This window comes from Rhinolophus hipposideros, assembly GCF_964194185.1.
Source record: "Rhinolophus hipposideros genome assembly, chromosome: 9".
NCBI classification, from domain to species: domain Eukaryota; kingdom Metazoa; phylum Chordata; class Mammalia; order Chiroptera; family Rhinolophidae; genus Rhinolophus; species Rhinolophus hipposideros.
In genome coordinates this window covers 88,176,431-88,198,546 of record NC_138055.1, presented here as the reverse complement: position 1 = coordinate 88,198,546, position 22,116 = coordinate 88,176,431, and the positions used below count along the sequence as shown (strand labels likewise).

General features: G+C 57.8%; 1 protein-coding gene across 7 annotated transcripts in view; it reads right to left on the bottom strand.

Annotated features, from left to right (window-relative positions):
- Positions 1–5,078: 5,078 nt before the first annotated feature.
- Positions 5,079–22,116, bottom strand: part of TSPAN11 (tetraspanin 11) — a 71,040-nt gene continuing 54,002 nt past the window's right edge. For 2 of the 7 annotated variants that reach the window (XM_081060463.1, XM_081060464.1), the window contains exons 4-9: positions 18,448–18,522; positions 17,552–17,656; positions 14,796–14,954; positions 14,342–14,428; positions 14,040–14,124; positions 5,079–9,888 (exon numbers count right to left, since the gene is read on the bottom strand). In XM_081060463.1, coding sequence (XP_080916589.1) covers positions 9,770–9,888; positions 14,040–14,124; positions 14,342–14,428; positions 14,796–14,954; positions 17,552–17,656; positions 18,448–18,522 — 630 coding nt within the window. In that variant the 3' untranslated portion in view covers positions 5,079–9,769. Of the gene's footprint in view, positions 9,889–10,779; positions 11,440–14,039; positions 14,160–14,341; positions 14,429–14,795; positions 14,955–17,551; positions 17,657–18,447; positions 18,523–22,116 lie in introns of those variants that run through there. The other 5 variants (XM_081060465.1, XR_013994047.1, XM_081060466.1 and 2 more) reach the window with 5 other exon arrangements.

Below are 22,116 nucleotides of genomic sequence, written 5' to 3'. Positions count from 1 at the left end.
GGCCTCAAAGTGGGCACAGAAACACCAAGCCACTATGAGATGGTCAGCGGGGAAGGAAGGAGGTGCTGAAAACCAGGTGAGCCCACTGATTTTGCCACCTCACCTCAGGAGAAGCCCCCCAGTGTCCTTGGTTGGGGATCTGCTCTGTGTGTTTTCCTCGGTGCCATAGTCACAGTGACAAGCTCAGATGTCACCCTGCACTGCCTCATGTACCCGGCTGGTGGCTTGGGGGCAGGAATGAAGGGCAAATGTGCAACATGTGTGTGATGGTAGTGGGGGGGCATCTCTAAACCCCAACGTGAGTGTAGGATCCCGCTCTCCTCAAGGGAGAGGCCAGCCTGGCAATTGCCCCAGAGCGCCATTCTTTGGGGTCCCACCCTGTAGCTTGTGTCGCAAAGCCTCCAAGGCTTTGTAGAGGATGGGGTCTGAGGTGACCCTCTATCAAAGGTCCAGTAGGACTGGGGTCCCTGAGAGCCTCCATAAGGAGATTTACCGGAGGGGACCTGGTGGCCGTGGCGCCAGGAGTGTGTCAGGGCTAAGGGATGGGTGATTCGCCATCATCTCCTGAGGACCAACCAAGTCCGAGGAATGTGGGTGGCAGCCACTTCCTCTCTGCCTGTCCTTCCTTTCACTCCTGTTCCACAGCCTGAGGACACACCTGAGATGGCGCCCTGGGTCCCTGTGCTGTCTGCTTCTGTGAAATCCATTGGCTCCCAGGGCACTGGACTGCGCTGACCTTTCTATTACCATTGGTCAGATGAGCTAAGCTGTGAAAGGCAGGCCACTGGCTGGGCAGGAGAGGAGATGTCCATGTGAGGACAGAGCTAGGCATATAGTTTCCCCGGAGAAGTCTAATGACTAGGCTAGGGCCTTCAGGAATGGGTTCTGGGCTCTACAGAATGTGGGATGACCCTGAGGGCCCCTCCCTCGCTCTCCCATTCTTGTATGAGGTGATGGGAGAGCTGCCTCCCATCAACACTCAGCAAAGGGCAAACGAGAAAGGATGGTTAGCGAGCCGCAGCCAAACAGACGTGGTGTGGGTATGAGAACTGCCTCCAAGCAGCCCACCCGGGGCTTCCAGGGACAAGGCATTTATCCCTCTCAGGTTCCTTGCATACTAAATGCCAAGCAGCTTGAATACAGTGGTGAGCGGCCCGGACCCACTCCCTGTGCTCACCAGTGGGGCCACAGAGGAGGAAAGAGGATTGCAGCTCAGTGCTGTGGTAGCGACAACACTGGGTGCAAGAGGCGCTGACCCCCACTCAGGGAGGGCGAGGCCCCCTGGGAGGTGATGCTGAAGCCGAGAGCCCACGACACGAGGAGTTCGCCTGGCACAGAGCGGAAGGAGGTGTTTCCTGTTGATGTCACTGGGGCTGGCATGCAGCAGCTGAAGGGAGTGTCTGGAGAGAGTGGTGGCCGGCAGATGACGCATTGGTGAGCCAGGTCAAAGAGTCCGAGCTTTAAGCTAAGAGCAGTCAGAGCTGCTGAGAGGCACGAAGCCCACCAGGGTGACCGCTCGGGTCCACCCCTGAGTACCGTGCCTCTGGCTGTGGAGTGGAGAATAGGTCAGAGGTGACAGGGTGGGTGCAGGATCAGGGAGAGGCTGCTCCAGTGATCTGCGTGAGCGATGATGGAGCGCTAAGGGGATGGGAAAGAAACAAAACAAAAGATTGGAGAGACATACGGGAGAACTGACAAACCTTGGTGACTAGTTAGACTTGCTGTGGGGAGAAGGAGCCTTCTTGCCGTTCACGACGCGTGATGTCCCTTGCTCTGGACAGGTAGATGACTAATTGTTTTGCACCCAATGGAGGGTGAGTATGTTTTCTGGGCTCAGTGCTCATGGGCAGGAGACAGGCAGAGACCAGCATGGTGGAATTACATCTCTCCTTTTGTTTGTGTTGAACATCACAGCTTGCAAAATGCTTTCATAGACATTATCTAGGTTTCTTCTGACCACAACTATGTCATCAGCTGTCACTGTGCCTGGACTTCCACCATTAGAGATGTACCAGGTCTGGCCAGGAAGAGCACTGGTTTGGGAGTTGGGGGGCCTGCGGAAATTCCCTCCCAGCAGCTGGTGTCCACATGAGCCTTGTGCAGTCATTGAACTTGGCTTTGTTACCTGCGAAATGGGCATAATACCTATTTTATTACCTGTAAACTGGGGGTAATCCTTTTATCTTCTTCAGAGGAAGGTGGGAAGGGTCAAAGTGAGTGAGATTTACTGTGAGGGTTAAATAAAAATGTGTATGTAAAGACATCCAGTTTGTTCCTGGACCAGGGTAGGTGCTTGGCAAGAAAGTAGTCAAATCTGGGTCCTTAGGGGACCTCCTGGCTGAAAGCTGGGTCACAGGGGGGTGATCTGGAAGGGGGAGATGGTGCATCTGGGGAGTGAGCTGTCAAAAGGAGTTGTGTGGGCAGGCTGGGTGGGCAAGCTTCTCCATGCCTCAGTTTTGCTCTGGGCTGGCCCATAGCAGCCTTCAGTAATCCACAGAAGTAAGAGAGAAGTCAGATTTAATGAATGTCATTTTGGGCACAAAAATATTGGCATTGCCATGCTCCCTTCTTATAGCGTTCAGTAAAGATTGGGAGGCTATTGATTTAGCTGTCTCATTTTGCTGAGTTTAATGACAGCTGTGGAGATGGACTATTATTGTGCCTCTTTAACCTAACAAAAAGAAAAGCAACACTTCCCAGGACACGCTTGAGCCAGGCTCTCTGACTGAAGCTGGAGTTTTCCCCCTGGGGCCCTAGAGACTGCTGGACTGTGGGTAGTGGAGAGCTGCTGGGGCACCCCTGGGGCACTGCCCAGTTCCTCGTGGTGTCCATTTATGCAGAGGAGAGCGGGTATAGCAAGGTCACACGGAGGTCTGTGGCTGGGTGTGGAGGGGAGAGCCTGTTGCCCTGGGAGTTTTCCTCTGGTGGCTGCAGAGTCCTGGGACCTAGCCACACTCCTCATCCAGAGCAGGGCCCATGCAACATGGGGGCAAGACAAGCCCGTGCTCTGTCATTTAATGGCATCAGGAAGCTCCTTGCCCTTAGCCTCCCTCCTCCCCACCCACTGAATTCCTGCAATCCCCAAATCGTCTCAATATATATTTTTTTCTCTGTCAAGAGACCCCAGTTCCTGAGTGGACTCAGCCTTCTTATTTTACTGGTTGGCACCTCAGGGAAAGCGTGTTGAATTAGATCTCTGGCCCCCAACTTGGGGTTCTCTAAGTCCCAAGTAGGGCTCTATGCGCTACTTAGAATGTTGGAAAAGCATGGTGAGAACTGTTCATGCTCTTCAAAGAGTGCCCAGGCTAATGAGGACAGTCCCCCCTTGGCTCTGCTGGCCTGCTTCTGTCCTCAGTGCAGACAGGGGTTGCACCTGGCTGATGGAAAGGGCCAGAGTCAAGCTTTGCTCCCCGCCCTCTTCATCGCTGGCCTGAGCAGAAGGATCCCACCGGGCCCCCTGCAGTGCCCTCTCCTTCCTGCTCCTCATTGCCCGAGAGGGTCTCAGTGAAGGAGGCAGGAGAAGAAGGGAAGTAGGGGTTCTCACGGATTGGTGTTTAAGGGGACAGGAAGTGGAATGATCTTGGCTTCTGGCCGCTGTCTCCCCCACCCCCTGGCAGCCTCTCTTCTCAGTTGGGGGCAGGAGTGGGAACCAGAGTCCCACCAGCTTGACGCAGCCCCCCTTGCCCCCCCCCCCGCCCCCCGCTGCAGCTGCTGGGACGTAGTGGAGCTGACAGGCCATGGCAGCCGCAGAGGGGGACAGCTTCAGCAGCGGCTTCCACTGCCCGCCCCTCCCCAGGCCCCCGGAGGCAGCCTGGCCATTTAGACGGTGTGGGCAGCCCCCCACAGCAATGCCCGTGTGCGGCAGCGAGGGCCCTGGAGGGGTGCTCATCTGACCTTGGACAAGCTTGTGTGCTTGCGCACACGCGCACACATACACTCATCGGGATGGTGGAGGTGAGCAGACATCAGAGCCCAGTGAGACATGACAGCGCATGTGCCCCAGACTGGGTTCGTTCCCCGGCCTGAGTTCCAAGCCATCGGGGACTGCCATTGTGATTGTTCGGTGAATGAACTTGACCGAACCGGCCGGCAGCCACAGGAGAGGGGCCAGGGGCTGTCGTCCCCCTGAACGCCGAGTCCCACCTGCGTGGATGGCTCTGGACCTGCTTACACAGAGAGGAAGCAGCCCCCTCAGGTTCACGCCAGGTGGTGGCTCACTCCCAGACTGCCACCCCACCCCCGCCCACCCCAAGTCCCTCTGTCTTGGGATCCCCAGCTTCCAGCTTACCCACGTGCTCTCCAGGTTCCCTCACTGGCCCACCTCACCTCGAGTAAGTTTTCTAGACAGAAGAGTGAATTAAATAGAACGAGTGTTTTATGTCATAAAAGACAAAGCATGTACTTCCCTTTTAGCTCCTCACTGGGCAACCTGGTGCGCTCAGCTCCTCTGAATCATAAGATAGAAGTCTTTGTGCATTGGGATAAAACAGTGCCTCACTCTAGTCTGGGGATGAGGACGAACGAGTGCTCCAGGTGGGGACACACTGGCTCTGGTGTGACATGGTGTGGGGTCCGAGGAGCCGTGGGAAGTGTCTCAGCTCAAAATGCCTGGCCTGGAGCCGGATGGCAGAGGGACCCCTCGCTCCTGACCCTTCCCCACACCAGCCAGGATGCCGCCCACAGCAGGACGAGCAAACTACAGCCTCAGTAACGGAGGCTGGCTGGGCGTCATGGTCAAGCGTGTGGGAATACTGGCTGACCAAAGGCAGAGCTGTAAGAGGACCACAAGGCAAGCGCCCTTATTTGAGCCTGACTCGCACGTGCAGCCCAGAGCTGATGACCCTCGCCGGTAAGTGAGGTCAGTGCACACAGTAAACATGGGAGGTGAGAGGTGAAGGGCAAGCAGGCCCTGACCAGTGTGCTCAGCGGGTTCCTAACTGGGCTCCTCCTTCTTCTCCCTCCCCCTGCGACTAGAACCTGCTTCGGTGTGTAGAGTGGGTCAAAGCACATCTGATGAGCTGATGGCCTGGGATTTCCCTGCAGAGGAGGAAAAACAGCAACAGAAGGCAGTTCCGGATACAGTTCCTTTATTGTCATGCCCCCTAGCATATGAGGCTGGCTTATACTGCGGCCAGCTAAGGAGGGGGCATGTTTACAGCTAGAGCAATTTCTCTGTATGCAGTAGGTTAAGGCAATTTCTCTGTTTCTAGAATATTGTGACAACCCACGTCCAGGAGCCCATCTGGCCTCACTAATATTGGGCTGCCTGCAAATACTTGTGGCATTTGCTCTAAGTGTCTCTGGTACGTAAGGGCGGGGGGGCAGGCGGGAGGCTGAAGGATGGAGTACAGGGCTGCGCATTGTGCTGAGAGAGCAGATGGGGCAACAAGAATGAGGCAGGGGTCTCCTGAGGCACACAGATGATGGTGGGAAAACGGGGCCGAGGGACAGTGCCCAGGCACCAGGAATCCCAGCCAAGGTCACAGACCACTCAGAGCGCCTCTCTGATCCCGCTGACAGGGGGGGGCAGGCGCTGCGAGAATGCACCCCAGGAGAGGCACTTTCCTGGCTGGCTGTGAACTGCCCACTGGCTCCGCTTCATTCCCCCCTCACACAGCCAATGGGGTGGGACCCAAGCTAGACTTCCTGAGGGACTTGTGAATCTTGGGGGCTGTGACCTACAAAGGAAGGGGGCAAAGTGTTCTCCTTTGTGCTGTAGTCTAAAGCAGGGTTTCTCAAAGTGTGGCTCCAGGCCAGCAGCAGTCACCGGGAACTCACTAGAAACGCAAATCCTTGGCCTCACCCCTTCCGATGTGAAGTGTCGGTGTGGGGGGGGGGCGCTACGTGTTATAAAGCCCTCCAGTGATCCTGATGACACTCAAGTTTGAGAACTTCTGGTTTAGACACTTGATCACCAGCATCATTGGCAGAGGTGAATGCCACCCAGTGGTGACACAGAAAACCGGGGGGGTGGGTCTCCTTAGCCTGTCAAACCATCTCCCCCTTCTCCTCCATTTCTGACGCCAGGCCCAAAGTGGCCAGTAAGCCAAGAATGTTTTCAAGGCTGATACTAGGATGGGTGGTGATGAAAGGAACTGTTTTAATTCACTTCCTGTACCTCACAACCCTGAAGATGGACCCAGAGTGGCAGATTCCAAGACCCAAACTGGCTGTAGGGCATGAGGGTCCTGGCATATTACCCATCCCTCCTCAGTGCCAGGCTTACGACCCTGCACAGGGTGGGCGGCCTGATGAGATCCCAGGCCCGAGACTGAGCTCACACTGTGCCCACCCAAAGCCCCAGCATCAGCCATGAGGGGAGGGAAGGAGGGCAGAAGGGGGTCATCACCACCCAGGGCCCCTCCAACCTGCCCAGGGGGGCTCTGTGAGTGCATGAGCCCTCCTGGGCAGGGAGAGGCACTTCCTGCTCCCTTGCCAGCCCTCCGTGCCCCGAGACGACAGTCCGTCAGCATGCTGGCATGAGATTCCACATCCTGCTTGAGGACCGATTGCAGAGGGAGGTCTGCTCTCACTTTGGCATCACTGTTGGCACCTGAGGTGATAGGCCAGGCGTTCCCGAGCCGGACCCCACAGGCTCCTGCCTGCTGCCTGAGCCGCTGTACCAGGGGCCTGGCTGTCAGCCTGAGGGAAGACAGACTTCCATCCCAACTGCAGACGTGCAGGGCGCTAGGGCTGGGGCCAGATGGATGGTTCCACCCAACCTAGGAGGGGGTGCAAGGGTGCTGTTATCCCACAGTACTCCCCAGGGACACATAGCTCCTGAATGTAAGCCTGACAGTTTCTTACAGAGATGGAGAAATGTGGGACTCTGGGGAGAGGGGGTTCCCAGCCCAGCTTCCCTTGGTTCCATCCAGCTGGGGTGGCATGACAACAGCCAGTGCTGCCGACTGGCAAGTCTCTTAACTTCTGAGTCTTAGTTTCTTCATCTGTAGAATGGGGGGATATACCCTCTTGTTTCAATCACTATGAGATGATATATTTACGTGACTAACACATTCTAAGCACACAGTAGGCCTTCAGTAAACACAAGGCCTTCGACATCCATACAGCTATGCCTGAGGACGCCTGGAGTTGTGGAGGGAGTAGGAAGGAAGAGAAGAATGGTCACAAACATTTTAAGCAACGCTTCGTCCTTCACCAGACTGAGTTACGTTCCTGTCTCCCCCAAAACACATCATCCAGGGAGTGAGGAGACGTGCCATTCCTCCTCAGGGTGGCTGCCCCTGTGAGCTGAGAGGAGAAGAGCAGCTGGGTGCATTCAGGGTGAGGGTGCGGAGAACACCCGGCTGTATGGTGTTCCAGGATCCACCGTAGCCAGACCTCTGCAAAATGCTGCTTCTTTTCTGGACTCCGGTGTGCCGGGGCCTTTTGTCTGCCAGGGCTGTGATGGCTTTCAACAGGCAGGCCCTTCTCACTCTCCTAGGAGCCCATGATGGTGACAGCCTCCAAGCAGGGACCTGGGAGGAACTGTCCTGGGTACAGATGTGCACCCTCACTGCAGGACCAGCACCCCAGCTCTGGGCCCCAGCCCTTGGAGTGCCCCTAGGGGAATCTGCCGCATCTTGAACCCGTTTCCTCTAAGGGTTCTCATCTCCCAGACTATAGGCGTGGACAGGGAGATCATAGCTCCAAAAAGCTCTGAGCTGCTGTCTCCCTCTCTGTAGCTTGCACCAGCTATCCTTCCGGAACAGTCTGGACAGAATGATGCCCAGGGCAACTCATCCTGCCCTCTGCTATTCGGGCCTAACTCAACAGGGGCTGGGGCAGACAGCTTGGGTTCTCCTGGGCCTCCCCCTGACAAAGCTGTGCACGTGATCACCTCCCTTTGCCCCTGTCCCCATCTCTCCAGGCCTGGCTGACCTTAGTCAGGGACCCCGCTGGGGCAGACGTGGACAGGCACCTCAGCAGGAAGAGCATGGCTCTCGCTTTCTGGGCCCTCCCTTGGTGAGACTTGTCAGTCTGACGTCTAGCTCTGCACAGAGCTTGGGAGTCACGGTCATTTTTGATTGATTTGCATGAATCCTGGGAAGTTAGAAGGCAGAAAAGACGAGCACACCACCATTCCTTTTGTCCTCGATGTAGTCTGGGATGGCTGGGAAAGCTGGTCTCCCATTTAATGCATTTGCATTGGCTACCCCAAGACTGTCTAGCTGGAGGAGCTAAGCCAGCCAGCATTCTCACAGCCCCTGGAGAGGCCCCACGGCAGGGAGGCTATCTGCCCCGGGAAGCAGGCCTTCCCTCTGTGCGTGGGGCAATCCCTGTTCTGAGGGTGTGCAGTTTCCGTATAGCCAAGGACTGTGTGGGGGGCAGCAGTGACCCGTGGATGGGAGAGAAAATGCCCTTCACACAAGACTGACCCAATCTGACTGGGGGCTGGAATGAGGAGGGAGACGAGGAATGGCCTTTCTTGGCGTTGGCCTTAGCATAACACAGGGCCACCTTTCGTGGGTGGGACATAAGAGGGTCCCCAGGATGGGAGTGCAGGACTAGGGAGATGTAGATGCCAGTGTGAGGCTCTCCTGTTAGAGCTCCCACTTGTCACAGACATTTTTTTGGATCTTAGGAGCTGACACCTGTTCTTTGGAAAACTGTCAGCATCTACACCCTGCATTTTCTAGGATTTGCTTTCTGTTCTCCCTTAGTATTTGGGAAATTTCTTCCTGAAAATTCCCTGCCTAGTACAGAGATGCGAGACAGAACTGAAGGAAGGGAACGTATTCGCTCTGGGAAGCATGTCGCGGCCCCTGGAGGCTGCATGGTGGTGGCCTCATGGTCAGGGGCGTGGGCCCAGAACACGTGAGGCTCAGGACAGAGCACCCCGCTACTTGGAGCTTCGCCTTCTCAGTGGCTCCAGCTTTGCAAGGTCTGCGATCGGTCTAATCAGGAAGGAGATTTACACCCACCCACATTAAGAGCTGAAGATGGTTTTAAATCCTGGCATTCCTGAGAATCAGGCCACAGACAGGAGACCCCTGAGTGGCAGATTACTGGAGGCTGGGCTTGGGGCCACGTCTCCAGGAGGCACCTGTCCTGGGGGAGGTCTGTAGGTGGGTGCAGGTTCTTGGAGCAGCAGGTTGTGGTGTAGTCAATGCCCCCCCCCTTACCCTCCGATTCTTATGCCGGGCAGCTCCACCAGGCCTACCACTGCCCAACCCACGCCCCTGGCTGCCTCACCTCAGTCCTCTCCACTCCCAGGCCCTGCAGGAAGGAGCCAGGCCATCAGGACACTCCTTTCCTGGTGAGACGGCATTGGGGGTGGGCAGATAGAAGGGCTGAGTCTTCTGGGGACAGACACAACCTTAACTGCCCCACCCCAACACAGTTCCTGGAGGGGTAGAGCAGGCATCCAAAGCCCACAGCAGAGGCCAAAGGAGGGCGCGGCACCCATGGGAGTCACACTGTATGCAGGCGTCCCACAGGGGTCAAGGCTTGTAGGCCTTCGCTCCAGGTTCCAGAGCTGGGAGGGAGCAGAGAGCCCAACTCTCTCTTACCCTCCTGTGGTCCACAGGAGCCCGATGTCAGTTGAAGGGCTTTGGTCCTTGTGCCCATGAAGCCAAGCGTTGGTCCCCAGTCCAGGGCTTCGGTCAGTGAACATTCACGGGGTGGGGGGGCCTGAGTCCCCGGCCGGGGTGGGAACCGCAGGAGCCATGGCCTAGGGCACTTGGTGGGTCCAAAGGGGGCTGGGCACAGGTGACGGAGACCTTCTGGGAGTTTCCAGCTGAACTGGTGCTGCCTCCACAGGCCTGGCCTACAGGATTCGGCGCCTGTCCTCGTGCAGGGCAGTCAGGGGGGGGACACGGTTGGCCATTAGTGAAAATGCAGCTGGAGCCTCCGGTGTAAGCAGCAGGTGAGAACCATCCCGCAGGTCTGCCGGGTAGAGAGAGCGGAGTGGTAGAGGGATCAGGGTCCCACAGTGCGGCTTCTCATACTGAGTGCACACCTGGGGACCTTGATAAAGAGCCGATTCCCACTCAGGAGGTCAGGGAGGGGGCCGACATTCTGCTGTCAGCAAGCTCCCACTCAGTGCTGCTGGCCTGTGGCCCAGAGCTTCCCCAGAGATGGCCCGAGTGCTGCCTGAGCAGCCTTTCTCTAGGACAGAGTCTGTACCTGGCTGCTCTCAGACTCCAGAGTAAAACCAAGGGCCACAGTGGACCCTCTAGCTAATGTACAGAAGCCACTGGGGAAACTGAGGCTCTGGGAAGAGCACCCTGAGCTGTCACCAGCTCATCCTACAAATCAGCTTGGAACTGAGCAGAAACCAGGCTCTGGGAGCCTGCCTGATAGTCCCTCTGTCATGTGCACCTCCTGACCCGAGGGGGCTGAGATCCTGCCCAGACGGAGCAGGACGGCGCTGGGAGACTTCTGCCTGGTCTCTAAAATGCAGAGGCCCTTTCCTCCCCGGCTTTGCTCTTCATTTGCCTCCTCTTCCTTCTTCCTCCTCCTCTCCTCCCTCCCAGCCAAGCATTCATCCAGGACCAGATGAGGATGTGGCAGACCCAGGGCGCCCATGCGTGTGGCCATGTTCCTGATAATGATGCCGCTGGATCCCAAGTCCCCTGCCCCTGCAGGACATGGGACACTGCTAGGGCAGCCCCATGACTGTCCTGTGAACATGGGCAAAGGTACATGTCCCCAAATATAGGAACAATGCCCCATTGTCCCCAAACTTCCCAATAGGCGCTGCTGACAAATGGGAGGAGGACAGACTGGTGAAGACGCCTACAGGCTGGTAGGCACAGCGAGCTTAGGGGGCAGCACAGGATACGTCCTTCCTCTTCCCCTCCCTCCCTCCTCTCCATCCCCATGTGGGAGGACAGTGGAGCCCCGTGAACACAGCTTTCAGCCTTCAGACTTGGTGCTGAGAGCAGTGCTAATCCACCTCAGGGACTCAGAGCCACACGCTGAAGGGCGGCTTAAGAGGTTATCTTGTCTCCCACTGGCTTTAAGCGGGCGGCTGTCACAGCCATTCCACTCAGGGGTCATGCAGCATGCCCTCTTCCCTGCTCCCCCACCCCCCTCATGATTTGATGGCTTGTCCTGTGGAGTTATCTGGACCTTTCTGATCCTCTCTGAAGGGGAACGCCAGAAGGGAGCAGACTTGTGGCTGCATCTCCCACAGTGCACATCTCCTGCCGAGCGGGGAGGGGAGAGCTGAGCTCCGCAGCACGCGCACTGTTGTATGAGGTGTGTGTTCCCAGGGAAGGCGCAGTGAGGCTGGAGGTGTGCAGGCCAGAACCCCATCAATGCAGACACACATACACACACACACACACACACCCCACCCTGGTGCGTGCCATGCGGAGGGTAAAGGATGTGCTCACCGGTGTGTGCACGTGTGTACACACCCCACCTGGATTCATGCAGAGGGGTCACAGACGCTTACTATTGGATCCCTGAGGGAGCAGCAGTGTCTCCTTCCTGACAGAGGATGTGGAGAAATCAGCGCAGACACTCGAGAGGAAAGCATCAGGGTGAGCAGAGAAAACACACAAGTTGACCACAGGAGCGGGAGATAGCAGATGACAGGTCTGGGCAGGCTTCCTGGGCCCAGCCTACATGCAACATGGTGCCCCGTCTGACAGCCCGCCGGGATGTGGCACTTGGCACTCATGGGGCATTTTCAACAGGGAGGCCTTCATGCTTGCAGCTTTTGCGGTTTCGGAGCAAGCACCTGGCTGTCATCAAGAGCACGAAGGAAGGGCCAGGAGGTCCCAGGAAGCCATTCCACCATGATATTCAGTTTCCCTTTTAATGCCTTGCAGAATCCCACCTCACTCTCTTTTGAGTTTTCTGGGCTCTGCAATGTGTTTCTTTCTATTCTGCAGTGTGGGAATGTCAGGGTGGGAGTGGACTAACTTCTATTTGGGGCTGTGTGACCTCGGGTATAGTTACATCCCTTCTGAGCCTCAAATCCCCCTCTATCAGTAGGAAAACCTCTGACATCTAGATTTCCTCCAGTTCCTGGGTACCAGAGAAACATGGTGACACCATCATGGCCTTCTATGCCTGAGCCTTGGGGTTCTTGGAAGTGCCAGGCTGGGCGTGCGTGGGGAGGGTGCCTGGTGCCTGCTCCTGGCACCAGGACGATGACTGAGCCTGGGGACAGGGCCTGGTCTGAACTCTCCAAGGCTGGCGGCCTGGACTTGGCCTTGGGCACCTTAGTTCCAGCACTGGCCAGAAGAGGGAGCAGTAACCTGAGGCTTGGCTGCTGCCGGGCTGCCTTCAGCAGAATGGAGGGGAGAAAGTGGGCAAGGGGTTGGGGTCCACAGTGGTGGCCAGAAGCTCTTTCTGGGGGACACCGTGAGTCATTCCACAGTGAGCTGGACCAAGACTCCATGGTGGGGCTGTGAGTGGGGAGGAGGCTCCGGCCGACAACCCGGCCTCCTCGATGTTACACTTAGGTTTGGGGTAATCCCACTCACTGCCCTTGGCCTCTCTGCCCTTGTCTTCAGCTTCTACAGGTTCTCCAGGCCAGAGAGGGCAGGAAGAAATGGACGTGGAGTACAGTCCAGGCCTGGTGAGTGACCACATAGAGCAGGGCTCCCCGGCACTAACACCTGAAGTAGAGAGCAGTTTCCAGAAACCTTGGCTGAGCCAGGAGCGGGCGCACAGAACAGCCCCTTCACCAGAACCCACTGGCAGCTCTCGGGGGTTCAGTATGTAGGGCAGAGGCCCTGGGAAGTCAGAGGGGCCATGCTAATGCCACCTGGGGGGCCCTGGACGTGCTGCGGAGCGTGTACTGGGGCAAGCTGGTCTGGCCGGAAACATCTAGGGCTTTTTGGATATAATATGCCTGTGGAAATGATAAAGATAATGAAGAGGACCGTTCAGGGGACACCTGCTGTCCGCGTGGCGATGAGCTATATGATTCACGTGTATGTTGCTAATCCTCACTCGTCACCAGACTAGGAAAATTAGCCTCATTTTACAAATGAGGAACTATAGCTCAGAGGAAAAAGCAGCAGGCTGTCCGGTGTGCCCCCAGAGGGTCAGGCCCGGCGGGCGGGACTGTAGCTGGACCCTCCTTGCACTTCCGTGGGCCAACAGGACCGCGATTGGGAAGAAGCCCAGCACTGAGGCTCCCAGGCCAGCCGCCTCCACGGCTCCTGTTTCTCTCTGCATGGCACTGCGTTGTGGGAGGGCGTTTGGGAAAGCAAAGGGCCGAGGGCCAGGAGACCCGGGTGCTGTTCAGGATGAGACCCTCGGTAAGTCACTTCTCAGGGTCTCAACTTTTTGATGTGTAACATGGGGAGGACATCTTACTCGCCCGGCCCGGGTCTCGGGTTGTGGGGATCCAATGAGAGAAATCATGTGAAGCTACTCTGAAGTCCACAGGCAGTCTCTGCTCACGGAGGCCTCCATACGTCCCAGGCACTGCGAGTGTATTGCACCCATCATCTCACTCGTACCTCGCCCTTGCGCGGCGGGGGAGACGATCCACATTTTGTGGATGAAGTTGAGGGGCAGGGAAATAACTGCTCAAGGTGGCACAGGAGCAGAGGCAGGATTGGACCCAGGTCCTCTGAGGCCACGGCCACTGCTCTGGCCCCTGCCCTAGACGGTGTTTATGGTGCTGGGGGTGGGAGGCGCAGGAACAGACTGCGCTCCCTCTAGAAACAGCTGGGCAGAAGCAGGATGCGCTCGCTCGCTCTATCTGCCCGTGCCCCGGGCGTGCAACTCCCGACTCCTCCTGACCCCTGACGAGAATGACGCCTGAGGGTAACACTGACTTCCTGGATGGCGACTGGCAGAGGGGTAGAGCAGAGGGCAGGGCTCATGCTCAGAGCAGAGAGCTGCGTGTACACCAGAGAGCACATATCCACAGGCGTGCGTGTGCATACGTGCACACACATAGAGAAATGGCATGCACTCATACATACATGCATGCACAAGCACACCCAAACACATACATGTGCACACAAGCCCCACCATGATGCATGCGGACACACCCATGGCCCCACACGTACCACAGCACAAGTACCCACCCACATGTGCACACGCAGGGAGCATGCACACACCTGAGCCCACACTCGTACTCCTCCCAGGTCTCTTCCTTACAGGTTCAAGTTGGCCCCCAGGCCCCAGGCATTTTCCTTCATGTTTCTGGGGAAGAGAGTGGCCACGTGACTCACCCTTGACTGCAAATGGAAAGGGAGAGGAGAGGAGAGGAGAGGAGAGGAGAGGAGAGGAGAGGAGAGGAGAGGAGAGGAGAGGGCAGGGCGTGGGTGTGCAAAGGGTCAGAGGTCTGAGGTCTCAGCCAGTGGGAGAGGGGCTCAGCTCTTCCAAACAGACCTCTCTCCCAATCCCCTCCTCAACTCACCTGCAGGCAGGCCACCCCGATGCCCACCGCCCCCATGAGCAGCAGGTGGTTGGCCAGGAACTGCTCCAGCTTGGTGATGCAGCCGCCCTGGAAGGCAACAACAGATCAACGCGCCTTGACCCGGTGAGCTTAGGGAGGGAAGGGCTGGCTGCGCTGCTGCATCCAGCTGGCTGAGGGAAGGCCAGACTCCCGGGGCCTGGCCCAGCCTCTCGATTGCCCACAGGCTTCTTGGGTGACAGGGCGGCTTGCTGTGATGTCCTAGAATCCCCCAGTAGCAGCTGTTCCCCCCCCACCCCCGGCTTTGTGGGGACTTTAAAGGCCCGGCACTGTTGTCTCCTTGCCAGTGAATAAGTGGCCCGTCTTCCCCCAGCCTGTCGCTTGAGCCTGTCTTTCAGGGGCCCCTGGATGGCCAGCTGGGCCCTCTGCATGCCCCAGCGGGAGCTCGGGTGCTCACCTCCACCTTGTAGATGTTGGAGGGGTGGGCCCTCTGGCCACAGCGGGCCACCACTGTCTTGCAGCAGCTGTCGGGCACCTGGCGGCCCTCGGCCTCCTGGGACAGAATGTAGGTGCTGTGCTGCCAGTCGGCCGAGCTGTTGCTTCCACAGCACTTGAACTGCAGGGAGAGGCAGAGCCTGGAGGTGAGGAGCCCGGATGAGGCTCCTCCAGCCCTTGGTTATAGGGCGCAGGACACGTTATTCTAATAGTAACCCAACCCACTTTGTTCTCCTAGGATTCTCCCCTTCCCCTGTTTGGATCCCAGAGCTGGTCTCTTTGGGATCAGAATTTGCCCGCAGGTCACCTGTTTGCTGCCTTAAACATCCACCCAAGACCCTGGGGACAGGGAGGGTCTATAAGAAGACGGGTGGGTCCCTGAGAGTGTGGGGCTGTGTACCATTGGGGACAGAGCTCAGGGCAGGGCCCAACCACCAGAGTGGTTTCCTGGTCATCTAGGGAGGAGGACCCAGGCACAGGGACCCAACCTTGCCAGAGGTCCCCAGGGTCCCATTCAGGCCTTGAAGCCTCAGACCTGCAGGGCACAGACGGTATCCCCGAGGCCACGGAGCTGGCAGCTCAGCAGGGACCAGAGGGGCCTGGTATGAGCGTTAAGTAGGACTCTACACCTCCTGGGCAGAGGCACCAGCCCAGGTCAAAGGCGATTCAAAGCCAGGAAACTGGAGATCGCTCACCCTTCTAAGCTGGGGGACTGAGACTTGGAGCCCCTACATGGGCCACAGAACATGGCTGTTTTGAGGCTGTCTGTGGGGTGTGGGGTGCGGGTGGGGTGGGAGGTGCATTTAGTCCAGTTAATCAGTGTTTGTTAGGCACTGGGCTCAAACACAAGCCATATGGCTTCTGCCCTCCCGAAGCTTGTCCTTTCCTGCCATCTAGTAGGACAGACAACAGGAGCTTGCATGTGGCACAGAGGTGGAAGGGACAAGTGGCTCTGCTCTTTGGCCAGGAAGGCCCAAGGAGAGGAGGCGCCGTGAGGCGTCAGGCAGAATGGAACAGCACACAGAGCTGGGAACGGCAGGGATGTGCTAGGAGTCACGTGGGAATGTGCGTCTGTGTGTCACCTGGATGGGTAACTTAGCCTCTCTGGGCTTCGGTTTTGTCCTCTGTAAAATGGAGATAACAGGGTACCTGCAGACTGGGTTCTGTGAGGACTGAAAGAGGCTGTTCACGGGAATCACTGGGGGAGAGTCCTGCCCAGGATCAACAGTTAGCAAGAGACACCTACTGTCTGTTGTTGTCATAGTTGCATGAATACAGCACGTGGGCATCATTCACCGACACGAGGTGAGGCCGGGGCGCAGGGGCTGGCCTGGGCTTGAAGCCCCTGCCTCCTTGGGGCTCAGTTTCCTCACGCCTAAGGTTCAGGCCCATGGTGGGTCATGGCCCTTGGGTCTAACTGTCCCTGGCAAGTGAGAGGACCCATGCCACGTGCTGTAGTGCCCACGAGGCCTCCAGCGGTGGTACAGAGTTCGCCTCCAGCTGTGCCTGACCTCATGCCGTTCCTGGCCAGCCCCTCCCATCCTCTGCACCTGAGCAAAGCCCCTTCCCAACCCCTGCTCTCCACTCTGAGGGTCCCCCCAGCCTAGCACTGACTGCATGTCACCTGTTGCCCGGAGGGCAGGGTGTTGGGCACAGTTACTCACGTGAGAAGCCCAACAAGTGTAGACTGAGCTTCGGACGGGCTGCTGGCAGTGTGTGTGGGCCTAAGCATACAGGTGTGGGTGTACCTGTGCTTCCGAGTCCACAGGTGACGCTGGCCACTATGTCAGAGGATAAGAGACCCCTACACGTGAAGCTGAGACAGTAAGGTGCCCCTAGAGTTCAGAGCCCACCACCCTTTTCTGCCTTTCCTTGCCTGGTGTTCCCACAAAAGGACCAAGGCCTCAGCCCAGGTCTGTAGATACAGGATGGAGCAGAGATCAGGGTGGGGTGGGGTGGCAGGGAGAAGGGGTAGGTGGTGCTGCCTCAAATTTTCAGACACAGAACCATCAGGATCCTGGAGTCAAGCTGTCCAGGAGAACTTTCTGTGATGACAGAAATCCCCTCTATCTGTCCACTGGGGTGGCCACTGGCCACGCACGGCTTGCAGAACTTGAAATGAGGCTAGTGTGACTAGTGGCTACTGCTTGGGACCGCACAGGTCTGAGATCCATTTGACCCTCTGCTCCCTCTGGCAGGACCGTGGGCCTCACTGCAGAGATCTGCTGAGTCTTTGGAAAGGAGAGACCACCTCGCTGCCTCCCAGCATTCTTCCTGACGGTGCAAAACAGGAGTTCTTGTAGCAGCTAACTGAAATACCTCTGCCTGTTACAGTTCACCCTTATGGGGCCTCAGCTGTCAGACACCCCACTCCGTCCCGGGAAAGAAGGCAGCTCTGACAATGGAAGGAAACAGGAGATAGCATTCTCCTGGGACAGCCAGCTTCCTGTCTACAGGGCACCCGGAGGGGAAGGCAGCAGGGTAGGGTCTGGAGGAAACAGTCGGGAGAGTCATGTGCAGAGGAAAGAACAGGACTCAGTAAGCACTTTTCATGGTGGGTGGGGCTTCTACCTATGGACACATCTTAATGGTGACATAGCCTAGGAAAACTGACGTTGAGAGAAGGTGAGTCACTTGCCCCAGGACACACAGATAGGAAGGGACAGAGTCAGGCAATGAAGCCGTGTCTGCGTGGCCGCCAGGCCCATGAAGGCTTACATCCTGCTGTAGACGGTCTACCGAGGTGGTGATGTCAGAGGCTCCGGGCTGCCCGTAGTTCTCAGACAGAGTCCTGGTCAAGTGCTGCTTCAGTTCATCACTCAGCTGAGGGTGGAGAGGGAAGGTGACATCAGAGAGCCCCCCCCCCCCCCCGCCGTCCCAGGCCTGCTCCAAGCCACACCAGCGAACTCCGGAGCACCGTGCTCCTTCAAATGGGGCCATGTGGCCGTCTCCCAAACAGTGTAGTGGGGTGCTCCTCGGGAGACCCCCCAGAACAGAGTTCACGGAGATGAGGCAGCAGAAGCTGGGAGACGGGAGGAGGCGGCGTCTAGACAGAGGGTGCTTTTAAATACCTGTTGATTTCCATTTTGATTAGGAGATGATATTTGAAATACTTACAATCATTACCCTGTGGGTACCCTGGCTTGAAACAACCAGCCTGCCCCTCCCAGCCAAATATCAGCCTGGTCGTGACCTTGAACCCGACTCACAGGGCACCTGGTTCCGGGAGGGGGACCTGAACGGCCCCTCCATCCTTGTCCAGTGGAGCAGGCGCAGCCTGGTGCTGTCTTCACAGCCCGGCATGCAGCCCTCCCGGGCCTACGGCTTCCTTTCCCCGTGGATGTGACAGCCAATACATGCTCCACCTCTCCTTGGCAGCGGAGAGGGGCCGTCCACCTCCCGTGAAGTTCCCCCACCCGCTCCCGGCTCCCATGGGAAGACATCAGTATCAGCAGAGGGAGGACAGAATTACTGGGACCGGGACAAGCGGCAGGACCCCGCTGTGCCGAGGACCGCCCCTGAGTGTTGCTGCCTCAGCTCCCCCATCCCTCTGCACCCTGCAGGTGCCTCCTGGGGGCGCTGATGGGGACACAGAAGGAAGAACTTCCACTCACCCTCTGGTAGTACACGTGGGCCAGGACCCCCGCCACCAGCTCAACGAGGAAGATCACCAGCAACAGGCAGAAATACTAGGAGCAAGGAGAGAAGGCGGTGACCCCAGACGGGCCTGGGGAGGCAGAGGCACTTCAGGACCTCTGTGACACATTTTCCTAAAGCATGAGCGAGGTGGGGCTACCTGTCAGGGATCCCCACCATCCACACCACCTTCCCCCTCTTTCCAGTAGCTCTGGGCACACCCGCCTTTGCTGGCTGCTGGCACGGACTTCCCCATCACTCCCTGGTCTGTTGGCGGCTTGTTAATCCATCCACCTATCCGATATTTATTAAATACCTACTATATGCCAGACATCATAAGACAGTTATTGCCCTCAAAGTTATTGGTGATAAGGGGGACAGATAAGCGATTATAATGATGTGTATAAATGCTACAATGGGGTTAGCCCTAGCAACAATGGGAGGCCCCTGGTGGGGGAGGGCAGTCAGAGAAGGCTTCCTGGAGGAGGTGACACCTGCCTGGCATCTCTAAGGATGAGCAGGCATTTGCCAGATGAAGGAGGGAAGTGCATGCCAGGCAGAGGGGAGAGCATGTGTGAAGCCTGGAGCGTGCCTAGAGCAGAGCATGGGGTGTTTGAGCTCACGGAGTGGAGAACAGATGTGGCTGGAGTGCAGGGGCCAGCTGGCTGGGCAGCAGCAACGAAGTGTCTGGAAAAGCATAGGCAGAGAGCCTGGAAAGGGCGTTGTAGGAGTTCTGAGCTCCCCTCACCACTGCCTGGCTCCTCCAGGCTAGGGCTGCTCTGCATACTTCAGAACCCTGCTGCTGCTGACGGCTGTTCTGGCCGCTCTTGGCTCTGACAGATGTGCTTCCTCCCCCCACTCCCACATGGTTCCACAATCTGGGAGGCTCGGGACACTGCTGGATCCCGGTGTGCTCTTTCAGGAGGCAACAGGTCAGAAATGCTCGTCAGGCCCACGTGGCTGGGAGAGGACAGGGTGAGGGGCCTGAAGCAGGCTACAGGAAGGCAAGAGGGAAAGAAGGGGGAAGGAGAGAGAAAGAACAAGAGGGAGAGGGAGGAGAGGGAGAGAGGGAGGAGGAGGAAGAGAAGGAAGAGGGAGAGAGAGAGAGAGAGGAGGAGGAGAGGAGGGGGAGGGGGACAGGGAGGAAGAAGGAGAAGGAGAAGAGGAAGAAGGAGAAGAAGAAAGTTCCTGGTGCCTGAAATTGGCCCCCTCTGGGCAAGCACAGCCCCTGCTCCTGAGCACTGGTTGGTGATGCCTCCTCCCCGCTCCAGGCACTGCCCATCTGCCTGGCCACACGAGGGCAGCAGCCCATCGTCCAGCCACTGGAGTGCAGGGAGTCCCAGCCTATGGGTGAGCTCTGAAACACCGGGGCTCATTAAGTCGGGCAAGAATGTGGGCAGGAGTGTATGCGAGCGGGAAGGAGACAGCTGGCAGAGGATCCTGAGGGGTCACGGAGTGCAGACAGCAGGAGGGCAGGGGCTGTGTGGCCAGTTCAGAAGCAAGACCACCAGGCCATGGGTCTGTAGGCCTTGTCCGACTGGACCCCAGAGCCCAGCAGGGGGCTTGGCAAAGGCAGGGCTTAAACAACACAGGGGACAGGGGATAGGACATTTGAAGAAGAAAAGAACTTCAACCCAAGAGCAAGACTTCCTTTCAAGTTAAGTGAATTGCCCACCTTTCCCTCAGCCATTTTTATTTTTTTTTTGAGCCCATTGTCTCCCAGCATCAGAGCAGGCCACCAGCAAGGCAGCAGGGCAACCATCTAGTCTCTGAAAAAATGGTCACAGGCCTGCCCGCATCACTTGTGGGGCCCATGGCAAGAGTACAAATGAGGTCCCGGCCCCCCTGCCGCACCAGGAAAGGCCTCCAGCCTGCATGTCTAGCCCTCTCTGCCCATCCCTCCCCCAGGACCCGGCCCCTCCATCCCTTGGTGAAGACGTGAAGGAGGCCGGGTGTGGTGGAGTGTGGAGGGCGGGACAGCCTCGGGAAGCGATGCAGGCTCTGGATGGAGCCTTGGGACGTCTGCACAGGGCATTCCAAGTACTGGGTACTGGGGATGAGGTCTAGAAGTGGGGAAGGGAAAGGCAGTTTCCACGAGTGCACATTGCCTGGGCCCCATGGACTTTTTCCACCGTGGGGTCCCCGGCAAGGCCGTGTGTGCCTGGTCCTCAGAAGGTACTTCATGTCATCCATCGTGGCAGGAGGCTGACGAGAGGCCTGTGGGGGGCCCTCTCTGCTTGAGGAGTCTGTTTGAACAAGGGCCTGGACACCTGAAGAATGGTGGTAGACCGTAAGCCGACTTGGGCTTGAGCCCAGGCCCCACCACTTGCCAGCTCCAGATGGGTGACTACTGGCACCTTGGTGTGAATTAGAAACATGTGCTCCAACGAGAAAAATGTGGCTCAGTGAGCTGGCGAGCTGGATTTCAGCCTTCCCTGGGTCCTTGTATAGGACGCAACCTCCGGGGCCATCCATTTGGCCCTGCCTGTGGGGCTGAGCCAGTGTACCGCTGTACCCTGCCTGCACCCCTAGGGGCACCCAACGGCAGGGGAATTGGGCTTTGTAGGCATCTCACCTTTCTGCTCCCAGAGCTCATGGGTGGCAGCAGGAGGTGAGCCGAGCTGGTCAGTGAGTGGCAGCCACAGCTGCCCAGCTCAGGTTCTTGCCCTCCTGGGAGCTACCCAGACCATTGGACAGTGTGGCTGCCCTGACACCCACCTAGGAGGGTGTCCACCTTAACGTATGCACTGCACGGTCTCGGGGACATGCCTGGCCGCCGCTCCTGTGTGACACGGCTGCCCTCTCTGCTGGCTCCAACGTGATCCCCACTGTCCCCGCCCTGCCTCGGTACCCTGACGCCAGCTGTCATTCTGCCGCAGAACCACGTGTTCGGTGGCTGCCAGTCACTCCCCGGGCTTCCTGGATGCACTCCGTGTGTCCTGTGGTGTGGGACCATAGATGATGGGGTGCCCGTAGCCGAATGGGACGACAGAGGCCACTGCCAGCTGGGAGGGCAGCCACCTTCCTTCTGCGGGGGCAGGAGAGGCTTCTCTCTCTACCACTGCTGTCACATGCGAGTCAGGCAGGGGTGGTGGCCCTGAGGACGTGACCGTGTGGTGCTGCTCTCTGGGAAGTCCTTGCCACAGACGCTATTGAAGCCTGGCTGGGAGGCGGGAGGATGGGAAGGCAGCACCACATCTGTGACTTAATGGCAGGCTAAGTTAGTACATGCCAGCCCCTCAGGAAGGCTCCCAGGCATCAAACATGCTCTCCAACCTGGGAGAGTAGGCAGGAGGGGAAAGGCGCCGTTCCCGCCAGGAGCTCCAGCTGTAAAGATGTCCTGGAGGGAAAGCCAGGCCAGACTGGGGATTTGGGGGGACCAAGGGTGGGGTGCCAGGGAGTGGACCTACTGGGTGCTTGGTGGGCATGGGTGCTGGCTCCAGGCAGCAGCTTCGGCAGCTGGAGGGCTGCAGGTGTGTGACTCACCTGCAGGGGGGAGGCCCTGAATCACACATGGCTTCTGTGTGACAGTCCCTGAGAGGCAGGGCCTAGTTGCTGGGAGCCTGCATTGTGGATCCTGGCAGCCTTGCCTCTGGAGCTGGCTGGTTGGAGTTTGTGCAATGGGGCTAGGCTGGCGGGGGTTTTGC